The following is a 13,198-nucleotide window of genomic DNA, read 5'->3' on the forward strand; positions in this document are numbered from 1 at the left end:
TCCCTGGAAGGCACTATGGTCTAGAAAATTTTTTTGGTGGTGGTGGGTAGGGTGGTTGATTTAAGTTTTACACAGTTTTGTTAAAAGTTAAGACATGACATCAATATATAAAAATTGTTGCCAATGTGTAATAATTTTTCTGTCAGTTAAAAAAAAAAGATGTAGACATCTTTTCAATGTGATGTTTTCTTTTTCATGTTTAAACTCTTCAGTTTGTACAACTTTCAAAGATGGAGAAATAGCATACAAAAACTGCAATCGATAAAAAAAAAAAATCATTTGTTTTTTTGTTTTTTTTACTTCACCCTTCCTCTCATTTTGTAGAATTTATTTAAATATTTCTTCATAAATATTTAATGCAAAAAAGGAAAAAAATTAAAAATTTGATTTTTAAATTAATTTATTAAATAAAAATTTCCTCATTTTAATAATGTAGAAAAGAGATGAATTTAATAGTACACATTATTATCAATATTTTAGATAAATTTTTTTTCTCTCCAATAAATAGATCTGTTGGTAAACAAGAAGGCTTTTATTTCCACAAACAAAAGAAAGAAAGAAAAAAACAAGCGACATATTTTATTGAAGACACAGCCAGATTTTTCGAATTATGTGTAAGAATGTCTTTTCTTTCATTTTGAAAAAATATATATGAAAAACATACTGTACAGTAACCTCACCTCTAAATCAACAAGATTAGTGAGGAAAATAAATGTTTTTCTTTTTATATAAACATTACTTTTTATTTGAGACAAGAGAAAGAAAGAAAAGAACCTTCATTGGTTTAATGTTTATTAAATAGTATACCTGAAACTCACCCCTCGTCTTAATACCAACAGTTTTAAGAAAGAAAGAAAAAAAAATTCTTTGAAGGTGGAAATGGTTTTTTTCCATAATGGTCTTGAAAACAAGAAAGCATCAATTCTACAATTGTTAATTGTGGAATATGTAAAACATTTCCCTTCAAAATCAATTTAATAATGTACACTATCAAATGAAGCAGATTTTAGTCAGTTTAGTAATGTGCAAGCAATTTCCTGCTGATATAAGTCTTGTACTAGGATACAGAGAAGTGTTTGAAGTTAATTGAATAAATCTTTTACAGGTACTCGAGCACAATACCTATTGGTAATAGCACATGGGTTTGTTTGTTCGTATGTGTGAAGGCTTCACCCGTGAATTTGTGCTTGTAACTTAAGATTTATTTTGATTAAGCACAAGACTAGTTTTTAAGATAGGGGTCAAATAATGAATGGACTCCCTGTATGTATATATTATATATGTAAAAGTACTTTATAAACCCCATCCCCTAGAAGAGTGGGGTGGAAAGGTAAGCATTACCTTGGTTAAATTTGATTTCTTAATAATGAAAGTAATTTTAATTCACCTTGGATGCTGTAGTTTTATGTGTGGGACAGAGATCCAGTTCTTTTCATTTATTGGTTTAAAAAAAAATTTTTTAAACTAAATCAATCTATGAAAATAAAAACAGCATAATTAGCAGTTTTAATGTTTATTTGAAAAAAATTAATTGTAAAAAAAAACAGCAACAAAAGGGATTAAAAAAAACTGTCAGTTTGAAAAGAGAAAAAAAGCAAAACCAGTAATCTGCCTTTCCTAGTTTACATAGTTTGGCTGTTAAAGAAGACTCGGGTACATGGCTATCAAAGAATAGTCAGAACTTTCTAGAACATGCATTCATGCATTGATTGAAAATTAAAAACAAAAAAAAGGCTTTTTTTCTCTTTTTTTTTTTAATGAAATGAAGTACAATTTGAAGAATTGTCTCTCTCTCTCTCTCTCTTAATAATAATAATAATATTGTAATTATTATTATTATTGATTAAAAAATAATTTTTTTTTCTTTTTAAATGATTTTCACCACAAGAGAAAAAATAACAACACGAAAAAGTTTGACAAAAACTGCGAAATTTTTGCCAGGACCTAAATTGTAGAAAAGAAGGCGGTGGGTAAATTACAATTGAACTTTAATAAATAATCATAGATCTAAATTATTCTAATGGATAAACCATATTTATTACATACTCGTTTAGGGTTAAAAAAAATTTTTTTTTTGCTGTTGTTGTTGAATATCTTTCATCAAGTCCAAGGACAGATTTAAAGACTTTAAGAGACTTGTAAAGTAACCCAAGATATAGGTCTTAGTTGCGTCCACATGGAGGGCACAAAATGTCTCCCTCATTCATAAGGAAGCCCTTGCCAACCATAGATGTTTTGCACTTGTTGCAGTTGAAGCAGTCACTGTGCCAGTGACGGTCTTCAAAAGAGATGAACTTGGTGCCACCAAAGCCTGAAAGAAGACAAAAAGAAAAAGCTTATTAAAAATAATGTTATTGTTATGAAGTCAGAGTTCTTGACTAAGCTCTTTCTACGATGATTTCATCTCAATCGAAGGAGAGGGGCTTTCTCCGTCCGGGTTGCAGATCCGTGGAATAAGCTGCTGGATGAGATAGTGAAGATGCCGACGACCGCTCGGTTCAAAGTCTCTCTTGACCAGAAATGGCCTGAACTCTTTGTATGAACACCCTCCCTGTACATAACTCCATGTCCCCCTACATGGCCTTGCTTTTGCTTTTTGAGCCAAAAAATTAAATTAAATTAAATCCAGCTAGAGTTTGTTTTTACTCTTCATCCTTCTAGGGAGTTGATAACATAGATATCAATCAAATACTAGAGTTTGTCTAATCAATATTATGTGCCTGCTTGACCCCATGATATTTCTAATTAACTTTTATACCTTCTATTTGTTTCAGTCATTAGACTTGTTAGAAAAATCTTCATATGAAAGGCTCACCTTTTGGATGGCGAAGCAGAGTTGGGGACAACAAAATACATACCAATAAAGTACTGGCAAGAGGGACCAGTTTAATCAACTATACTTTCTTCCCCTAAAATATGTGAGTCTGTATCTAACTTATAAATTATTACTGTGATAAGCATGTGTGTGTATGTGTGTGTATATATATATATATATATATATATATATATTACTGTGCGGGTGGCACGTAAAAAGCACCCACTACACTCGCGGAGTGGTTGGCGTTAGGAAGGGCATCCAGCCGTAGAAACACTGCCAGATCAGACTGGGCCTGATGCAGCCTTCTGGCTTCACAGACCCCAGTTGAACCGTCCAACCCATGCTAGCATGGAAAACGGACGCTAAATGATGATGATGATGATGATGATATATCACATGATCATGTGACCAACCAGGCCATCAGATGTTGCTACACATCGCTAGTCACAATGCACTTCGCATTGATTTTTAGCCTTCAATGATGCCACCCCGCTGGCTAAGCGAGCAGGCCAACAGAAGAAAGAGTGAGAGAAAGTTGTGGTGAAAGAGTACAGCAGGGATCACCCCCCACCTGCTGGAGCCTTGTGGAGATTTAGGTGTTTTCGCTCAATAAACACTCACAACGCCCGGTCTGAGAATCAAAACCATGATCCTATGACAGCGAGTCCGCTGTCCATTGTGCCTCCACACACACACAACTTTGTAGAAACATCAAGGCATGCTGGTAAAACACTGCTCCTCTAAATGAGAACCTTATTTGTTATTGTGGTTTTGTGTCATGGAGCAAAGCAGACCTTACTGTCTTCTCAAGAAAACATGTGGCGAATGATACACAAACACACAAGAAAACTGAGTCCTTAATATGTTCCATTTGCCAAAAGGTTTGCAAGGCACCAGCAGGCCTCAAGAGATACGTACATGTCCATAGAATATGATTACTGCTTTATTTTACTGAACCCTCCATCATCATCATCATCATCATGTGTAGTGTAGTGTAGTGTAGTGTAGTGCAGTGCAGTGCAGTGCAGTGCTTTTTCCTCCCACCATCGCTTGACAACTGATTTTGGTGTGTTTATGTCCCCTGTAACTTAACGGTTTGGCAAAAGGCACTGGTAAAATAAGTACTGAGCTTACAAAGAATAAGTTCTGGGGTTGATTTGTTCGATTAAAGGCAGTGCTCCAGCATGGCTGCAATCAAATGACTGAAACAGTGAAAACCTCTTATTGAGAAATATATATAGATAACTAGTAGAAGCTGCATATTGTGATCACTTTTTTTTGATAATAACTTACTAATAATATAAATTTCATATCTATGTATTTTTTACTTGTTTTAGTCATTGGACTGTGGCCATGCTGAGGCACCACTTTGAAGGGTTCAGTTGAACAAATTGCTCCCAGTACATTTTTTTAAAAGCCTTGTACTTATTCTTGCGGTGGTTTGGCCATGCGTGTAGGCGTCCGGTGGGAGAACTGAGCCGTGATGTCCTCCCAACTGGCGGAAACGCGCGGGCAGGCAGCTGAAGACCTGGGTTACGATGATCAAGGAGGACCTCTCCATGCTCACGGGTCCGCAGGTGGTGGTCGGCCGGCGCCGATGGAACCACGACTGGTTTTCGCTATCTCCAGTGAACTGGCGCAGGACCGCTGTGCGTGGGCTGCCATAGTTCGAGATGCCTCAAGGGTGGTAGAAGAAGCCAACTCAACCCACCCAGGGTGAACGTCGCCACAAGTACAAGTAAGTAAGTACTTATTCTATTGGTCTCTTTTGCCAAACTGCTAAGTTACAGGGATGTAAACAAACCAACACCTATTGTCAAGTGGTCATAGAGGACAAACACAATGACACACACACACACATTATATACATTTATATATCATCATTTAATGTCCATTTACCATGATGGTATGGTTTGGATGGTTTGACCAAAGCCAGTAAGGTCATGGCCCACACCAGGCTCCATTGTTTGTTCTGGCATGGTTTCTATGGCTGGATGTCCTTCCTAATGCCAACCATTCCATAGAGTCTACTGGGTGCTTTTAACATGGAACATACATGCCAATGTTCTTTAAGTTTCTGTCTACCAAATCTACCCACAAGGCTTTGGTCAGCCCAGGGTTATAGTAGAAGACACTTATTCAAGGTACTGTGCAGTGGGACTGAACCCAAAGCCACACGGTTGGGAAGCAAGCTTCTTACCTATATATGTATTTGTATCAACCACATAAACACAACACACTGGCCGTTTTTGCATTCTCCTACTTTCAAAAACTACTTTCTCTATCTCTTTCCAGTCAGTTATTTTTCAGCCATGTGCTTCTCTCTGGACATTTTCTTCTTTCTGACAAAGAGCAATGCTTGAAACTTCACATGCCCTCTTTTTACTATCTTAAACTTTTTTCTGAGTGTCAGTCTAATACATTTACTGTGTATGTCCTTTTGACTTCTGTGATTTTTCTGTTTTTTTTATTTGCCTGTGTAATAAGACTGAACAGGAGCTACATGGAATAGAGAGTCACTGAAAAGGTCACAGGGTGTACAACAAAAGATTTAAGACAAAGGACAGTAAATTAAGAACAATAATAATTCTGCAGTGAAGAATGGGTATGTAATGCATGTGTTTATTTGGCAAAAAAGAAAAAAAAAATGACAATCTTGAAATATAAGGTTGTCCCAAAAGTTCGTAGAAAGTCTTGGAAAATAATGGTCTTTATTTTGAGGAATAATTTTTGTTGTTTTTGTTAGTACTTGGCGAGTAAAAATTCAATTTTCGCAAATGTTTACAAACTTTTGGGACAACCTAATATAACAATATCTGTTTCAACTCATGATTTCACATCAAGAATCTTACAAAACGAATACATAAATGTATATTTCTTTACTGCCCACAAGGGGCTAAACATAGAGGGGACAAACAAGGACAGACGAAGGGATTAAGTCGATTATATCGCCCCCAGTGCGAAACTGGTACTTTATTTATCGACCTTGATGGAATTTGAACTCAGAACGTAACGACAGATGAAATACCGCTAAGCATTTCGCCCGGTGTGCTAACGTTTCTGCCAGCTTGCCGCCTTTCAAATACATAAATGTAACATTTAATCTTCCTTGGTTGTTCATCCCAAGTATTAAGTGCAACTCTATTAATTTCTGCCCTCATAATTAACTGAGACATAGACCAAGCAATACAGAATTATAAATTATAAGGAAATATTTTGGAAACTCACCCATAATAGCCTTTGAGCAAATGCAGCACTTCTTAGCAAACAAGTCACCATAGCAATCAGCACAATACGGCTTTTCCTCACGTGATGTGAATTTCTCTCCGGCTAGATTTTTGTTGCATTTCGAGCAAGTGAAGCATTCGCGATGCCATGGGATGTCCTTGTATGCAACACCACCTTTGGTTAGCACCTGCATGGATGGGGAAAATAAAAAGAACAGCAGATATTTATCTTAAATACATTTCCTTTATGCGTTAATTCATTTTTTATATAGATCAAAATCAAATTTGATGACTGGCATCCATGCTAGAGGGGTGCAAAGAGCAACATATGAGTGTGATCATTGACAGAGCGACTAACCGGCTTTCGTGCCAGTGGCATATAAAAGGCACTATTCGAGTGTGATTGTTACCAGCGTCGCCTTACTGGCACTTGTGCCCGTGCTAGTAGGGTGCCAAGAGCACCATCCGAGCGTGATTGTTGCCAGAGCGGCTAAGTGGCTTCTGTGCCAGTGGCACGTAAAAGGCACCATTCGAGCGTGATCATTACCAGTGTCACCTTACTGGAACCTGTGCCGGTGGCATGTGTAAAAAGATTCAAGCGAGGTTGTTGCCAGTACCGCCTGACTGGCCCCCGTGCTGGTGGCTCGTAAAAAGCACCCACTACACTCTTGGAGTGGTTGGCGTTAGGAAGGGCATCCAGCTGTAGAAACTCTGCCAGATCAAGATTGGAGCCTGGTGCAGCCATCTGGTTCACCAGCCCTCAGTCAAAATCGTCCAACTCATGCTAGCATGGAAAGTGGACGTTAAACGCTGATGAAGGGACATGGTCCAGAGATTAGGATGTGGCACTCTTGATTGCCAGATTGTGGTTTTGATTCTCAGACTGGTGGTGCATTGTGTTCTTGGGCAAAACATTATTTCACATTGCTCCAGTTCATTCAGTTGTAGATAGGTGATCCTGTGACTAAGTGACATTCCACTCAAGGGGAATGTTGGCCTGCTCACCTAGCCAGTGGGGTGGCGTCATTTGAAAGCTACAACAATGCGGGAAAGTGCATTGTGACCAGTGGTGTATAGCTATATCTGATAGTCTGCGTGATATAGTGATACACACATATATTCAGTTAGTAGTCCATAAGTCAGAAAAAAAGCACACTCTAAAACAGAAATAGAGGGGTGTGTGTGTGTGTATCATCATCGTCATTTAGCATCCGTTTTCTATGGGTTGAACAGTTTGACTGGAACTGGTAAGCTGGAGGGCTGTACCAAGTATATATGTGTGTATGTATGTATGTATGTGTGTGTGTGTATGAGGGTGCATGGCTTAGTGGTTAGGGTGTTGCACTCACAGTCACAAGATCGTGGCTTCAATTCCTAGACTGGGTGGTGTGTTGAGTTCTTGAGCAAAATACTTAATCTCACATTGCTTTGTGATCACTTCGACACCTGACATGTAGTACACCATGCATTTGTTCAGGCAATGTCAATTTGATGGAGGGAATGAGCTAATGTACAGCACATACATTTGATCACCACAAACAAATCATTTGTGCAAGTCGTTTGGCAAGGGTTGAACACTCATACATCGTCTTTGACAGGAGAGTCCATCATATATATTGTTGACCAGCATATCCCTGGTTATGACATATAACTGGTCAGAATATTACTGACAAAGGCGGCAAGCTGGCAGAAACGAAATGCTTAGCGGTATAGTTTTTCATGGTGGCATGGGTTGGACGGTTTGACAGGACCTGGCTAGGCAGAAGACTACACCAAGTTTCACTGTCACTTCTGGCTGGGTTTTTACAGCTGGATACCCTTCCTAACACCAACCACCCCACAGAGTGGACTGAGTGCTCTTTACATGACACCAGCACTGGTAAGGTTTGTTTTAGCATGGTTTTTATGGCTAGATGACCTTCATTTATATATATATATATATATATATATATATAAATGAAGGTCATCTAGCCATAAAAACCATGCTAAAACAAACCTTACCAGTGCTGGTGTCATGTAAAGAGCACTCAGTCCACTCTGTGGGGTGGTTGGTGTTAGGAAGGGTATCCAGCTGTAAAAACCCAGCCAGAAGTGACAGTGAAACTTGGTGTAGTCTTCTGCCTAGCCAGGTCCTGTCAAACCGTCCAACCCATGCCAGCATGAAAAACTATACCGCTAAGCATTTCGTTTCTGCCAGCTTGCCGCCTTTGTCAGTAATATTCTGACCAGTTATATGTCATAACCAGGGATATGCTGGTCAACAATATATATGATGGACTCTCCTGTCAAAGACGATGTATGAGTGTTCAACCCTTGCCAAACGACTATATATATATATATATATATATATATATATATATACAGCTAAATGGCGGTGCCCCAACATGGTCACAGCTCATGAGCTGAAACTGGAAAAATCAAAAATCATAATCAAATATATATATTATACACACATACAAAGAATAGGTTGACCTGGGGCTATAAAAGAAGGCACTTGCCCAATGTGCTGTGCAGTGAGACTGAACCTGAAACCACATCGTTCCAAAGCAAGCTTCTTAAACACAAAGCCATACTGCCTGGTTACTCATGCCTGTCTGTCCCACTATGTAAGTTCACCTCGTCTCATACATTTAAAGTGTTTATTTCCCTGTCAATCTACTTGAAGTCTTACTCACTGCTGTTTCTACTTGAGACCACCAACACCACCACCACTATTGACTTAGTTCTGACCCTATATACAGAACTATAACTAAAGCACTACCCTAATGACGCTGTTTAGCTCTTTGAGGAGTTAGTCTTACATGTCTTTGAACCACCTCTTGTATTAATAAAAAAAACTAGGCTGATTACTCAATGGAACTAATAGCTTAATTAATTCTCAACTTTTCGTTCTTTTTCATGTTTTTTTTCTTTTTACTTGTTAAAACTAAATCTTCAAATAAATTGGTTCCCTCTCAGACATCTTAAAAAATATTATATTCCTGCATATGTATGTTTGCGTGTTTGTATGTATATATTTGCAGACGTGTGTATGTGTGGACATATGTGAAGATCTAAAAATCCTGATCATGGCATAAGAAGTTTCAGTTTTAAAAAATTGCAATGGAACTTGAGTGAAAATGTGAAAAATAATTAAAAAACCTTGTTTAAAAAGATAAAACCAGATTACATGTATCTTGAAAGAATAACTGTCCTCTGTATAACAAATGTACAGAATTATACATACATATAGGCATATATGTATAAATGTGTGTGTGTGTGTGTGTTGCATTCACAATTGTAAGATTGTGGTTTCAATTCTCTGACTGGACATTGTGTTGTGTTCTTGAGCAAAACACTTCATTTCACATTGCTGGAACCCTTCTCATCGTAACCAATGGTGTATATATTATGTGTATATTCATATATACATGTATGTATGTATGTATATATATATATATAGCAGATACTAGTGTCGCCTGATTGGTGTCCGTGTCGGTGACATGTAAAAGCACCAACCGTTTGCCAGCCTGCTCTGGCTCCTGTGCTGGTGGCATGTAAAAAACACCCACTACACTCACGGAGTGGTTGGCGTTAGGAAGGGCATCCAGCTGTAGAAACACTGCCAAATCAGACTAGAGCCTGGTGCAGCCTCTATGGCTTACCAGACCCAGGTCGAACCATCCAACCCATGCTAGCATGGAAAACGGACGTTAAATGTTGATATATATATATATATGCCTGTATATATAAATATGCATATTTGTGTGTACATATGTGCATATATGTGTGTGTATATGTTAAGTATACATATATATATAAATTTTTATCGTATCTAAGATAGGTCTAAAGAAACTCTAAAATAACTTATATATTTTTTTTTAAAAAAACAAAAAAAACCCAAATATTTTTAGCCTGTCATTGTTGGATCAATAATGAATCTTTTGAATCAATAGCAGAACTCTTGGACCAATGACAGAACTGTGTGACCAATAATGGAAGTGTTAGATCAATACTTACACCATTGCATTTAGCACATTTCTGAGCATACTTATTTTCGAAACAGGGGATACAGACAACTTCATCACCACGAGGAATGAAGCTCTTGTTTTTAATGGCCTCTTTGCAGACATTGCACAAGAAACATTCTTCATGCCATTGAGTATTTTTGTATTCAAATTTCTTCATTCCTACAAAATTTAAATGAATAAATATATCAATTAACAGAAAGAAAATAGAGAAAAAAAAAAAACAGGAGCTTCTAGAAAAGAAATCAAAACTCCTTTACAACCTTAAAAACAAATTCCATTTCACCATTATTTTAATTTTAGTTGTTGGCTAAGAATTAAGGGTGCCATTTTCAGAGTGACATTTTTTCTACTTCTAGACTAGGGTCCATTTAAGATTTTGGGTGTCCACACTAGCAAAATAGTAAATTAGGAATCCACAATAATATTTTAAGGGTCCATGAAAAATTTTGATTTTGCTGTATTTATTGCCAGAAACAGGTTTCTTTCTCTATGTTAGTTAATGGATGAAGAACAAAATTGGAATTTGAAAGAAGCATCTATAAAGCTAGTTTTTAGACACTGGATGGCTATGGTGGTCCACTAGAATAGAATAGTAATGAAAGAGATCCATAGGTAAAAAAACAAATGGTTGAGACAAAGGATCTATCTTGGTATCTTTGATAATAGAAACCATGGTAAGTGCTACTAAGTCATTCATGGTTGTGAATAATAATATTAGTTTTACTATTTCTGTTTGTATGTATCTTTTATCTTTTACTTGCTTCAGTCATTAACCCTTTCGTTACTGTATTTATTTTTAGTAAAATAAATTAGTTATCATTAAATTAGGAACATAAATTGTGACTAAGGTTTGGTGGAAGATTTTAATTCAAAACTTATGAAAACAAGACATTTGTACTATAGAGCCAGAGGCGGTTTCAGCCGGGTTGGTAACAAAAGGGTTAAACTGTGGCCAGGATGCAGCACCACCTTGAAGAATTTTTAGTCAAATGAATTGACCTCAGTACTGATTTTTTTCTTAAACCTAATACTTGTTCTATTGACCCTGCTAAGTTATGGGGATGTAAACACACCAAAACCAGTTCTCAAGCAGTAGTGGGGGACGAACACACACACACACACATATATTTGGCCAAAGTGACTAATGGAATCATCATCATCATCGTTTAACGTCCGTTCTCCATGCTAGCATGGGTTGGATGGTTCGACCGGGGATCTGGGAAGCCAGAAGGCTGCACCAGGCTCCAGTCTGATCTGGCAGTGTTTCTGCATCAGGCTCCAGTCTGATCTGGCAGTGTTTCTACAGCTGGATGCCCTTCCTAAACACTAAATTTAAGATAAGTACTGGGGTCGATTTATTTGCCTAATCCAACAAAGGCAATGTTCCAGCATGGCCACAGTTCAGTAACTGGACCTAGTATAAAAGCAATCAAAACAAAATATGCATAAAAAAAAAAAGACAAAAAAAGATAAAACTTCACTGCCCTACCTCCTTTAAAAGGTTTTTTACATCCATCACATCTAGCTGCAAACAGTTCATCATGGCAATCTGAACAGAAAATTGCATCATCCTTGTAAGCAAAAGGCTGGTTGACAAGGCTCTTTTGACATTCACCGCATTTGAAGCAGAATTCATGCCAATGCTTATCTTTGTATGATAAATCCTACAAAGAAACAAAAGGAAATAACGTATAAAGACAAAAGTAAAAATAGAATCAAAATTAAAATGTGTAATGTTAAACTACATGCATAATATGAAGGGCTTTTTACTCATCAAAATCAAGATAAAATAAGGGATATAAATAAACAATTTTTCCACACCCATTTTATTAAGGCAGAAAATTACAAAGTAATAAAGCTTTATTTTTTTTACATTATTATTACTGTAAAAAACAATTTTTTTACATTAAATCCACTGCGTGGCACCTTGGGCAAGTGTCTTCTGCTATAGCCCCGGGCCGACCAATGCCTTGTGGGTGGATTTGGTAGACGGAAACTGAAAGAAGCCTGTCGTATATATGTATATATATATAAGTGTGTATGTGTTTGTGTGTCTATGTTTGTCCCCCTAGCATTGCTTGACAACCGATGCTGGCATGTTTACGTCCCTGTCACTTAGCGGTTCGGCAAAAGAGACCGATAGAATAAGTACTGGGCTTACAAAGAATAAGTCCCGGGGTCGATTTGTTCGACTAAAGGCGGTGCACCAGCATGGCTGCAGTCAAATGACTGAAACAAGTAAAAGAGTAAAAGAGTAAATACATAGAAATATTAAATCAGCCCTAGTATTTAACTTGTATCTTTATGATTTGATCTTATCAACCATGGAAAATGAGAGGCAAAAAGTTTGAACTCAAGAAATAAAGCGGTATTTTGCACCAGCAATCTGTTCTAATGGTTCTGTTCTATTCCACCAATTCCCTGCCTAGAATCAACAAACTTCAAAAAGTTCTACATAGCTTCCGGCCATATTGTTGTTATTATTTTATTATATTTTAAGCATTCTAACATGACATTATTATTATTATTGGTGAGACAAGTTTGTAGTTTAGCTTTATAGTTTACACTGATATTAAACATGATATTAAGAGCTGTTTTATTTAGCTTTCAAGGGAACCTGTTCTGTTTATGTGAGGTTAACAAGATTGTTTTATGAACAGATGACAGTTAATAATTTGTGTGAAATGTTAGAATAGGGTGGTGGCACTGTTGTTGGTGGTACAGGAAGGGTGGAGGGTGTGTAAGAAGGTTAAAGAAGAAAAGTGGTTTGGAAACTGAAGGTAAATGAAGACAAGGGGTGAATGAAGCTGGAGGGAGGGGGTGAACGAAAACTGGTAGGTTGGTGGGAGTTGAGTGATGACTGTTGAAATGAGTGATGACTGCTGAGAGTAAATGATGGCTGCTTGAGAGTGAACGATAGCTAGAGTGAATGATGATTGCTGGAAATGAGTAATGATTGGTGAGAGTGAATGAAAATGTGGGTGAATGACTGCTGAGGGGAATGAAAACTATTGGAGAGTAAATGACTGTTAGTAATGTTTTGTCCCTGGTGGTGGTCATGTGTTGGAGGGGAAAAGCATAAATAACTATTCAGACTTGAACCAATTCCTGTTATTTAAGAATTTATGATTTGATAAGTTTTA

General features: G+C 37.2%; 1 protein-coding gene across 1 annotated transcript in view; it reads right to left on the reverse strand.

The window, feature by feature from the left end:
* Window positions 1-564: 564 nt before the first annotated feature.
* LOC115222962 (prickle planar cell polarity protein 3-B) overlaps window positions 565-13,198 on the reverse strand; it is a 264,085-nt gene continuing 251,451 nt past the window's right edge. Inside the window, exons 7-10 of the mRNA XM_029793370.2 lie at window positions 11,545-11,719; window positions 10,045-10,214; window positions 6,047-6,233; window positions 565-2,311 (exon numbers count right to left, since the gene is read on the reverse strand). Coding sequence (XP_029649230.1) covers window positions 2,163-2,311; window positions 6,047-6,233; window positions 10,045-10,214; window positions 11,545-11,719 — 681 coding nt within the window. The 3' untranslated portion in view covers window positions 565-2,162. The remainder of the gene's footprint in view (window positions 2,312-6,046; window positions 6,234-10,044; window positions 10,215-11,544; window positions 11,720-13,198) is intronic.

This window comes from Octopus sinensis, linkage group LG21 (assembly GCF_006345805.1).
Source record: "Octopus sinensis linkage group LG21, ASM634580v1, whole genome shotgun sequence".
Classification (NCBI taxonomy): Eukaryota; Metazoa; Mollusca; class Cephalopoda; order Octopoda; family Octopodidae; genus Octopus; species Octopus sinensis.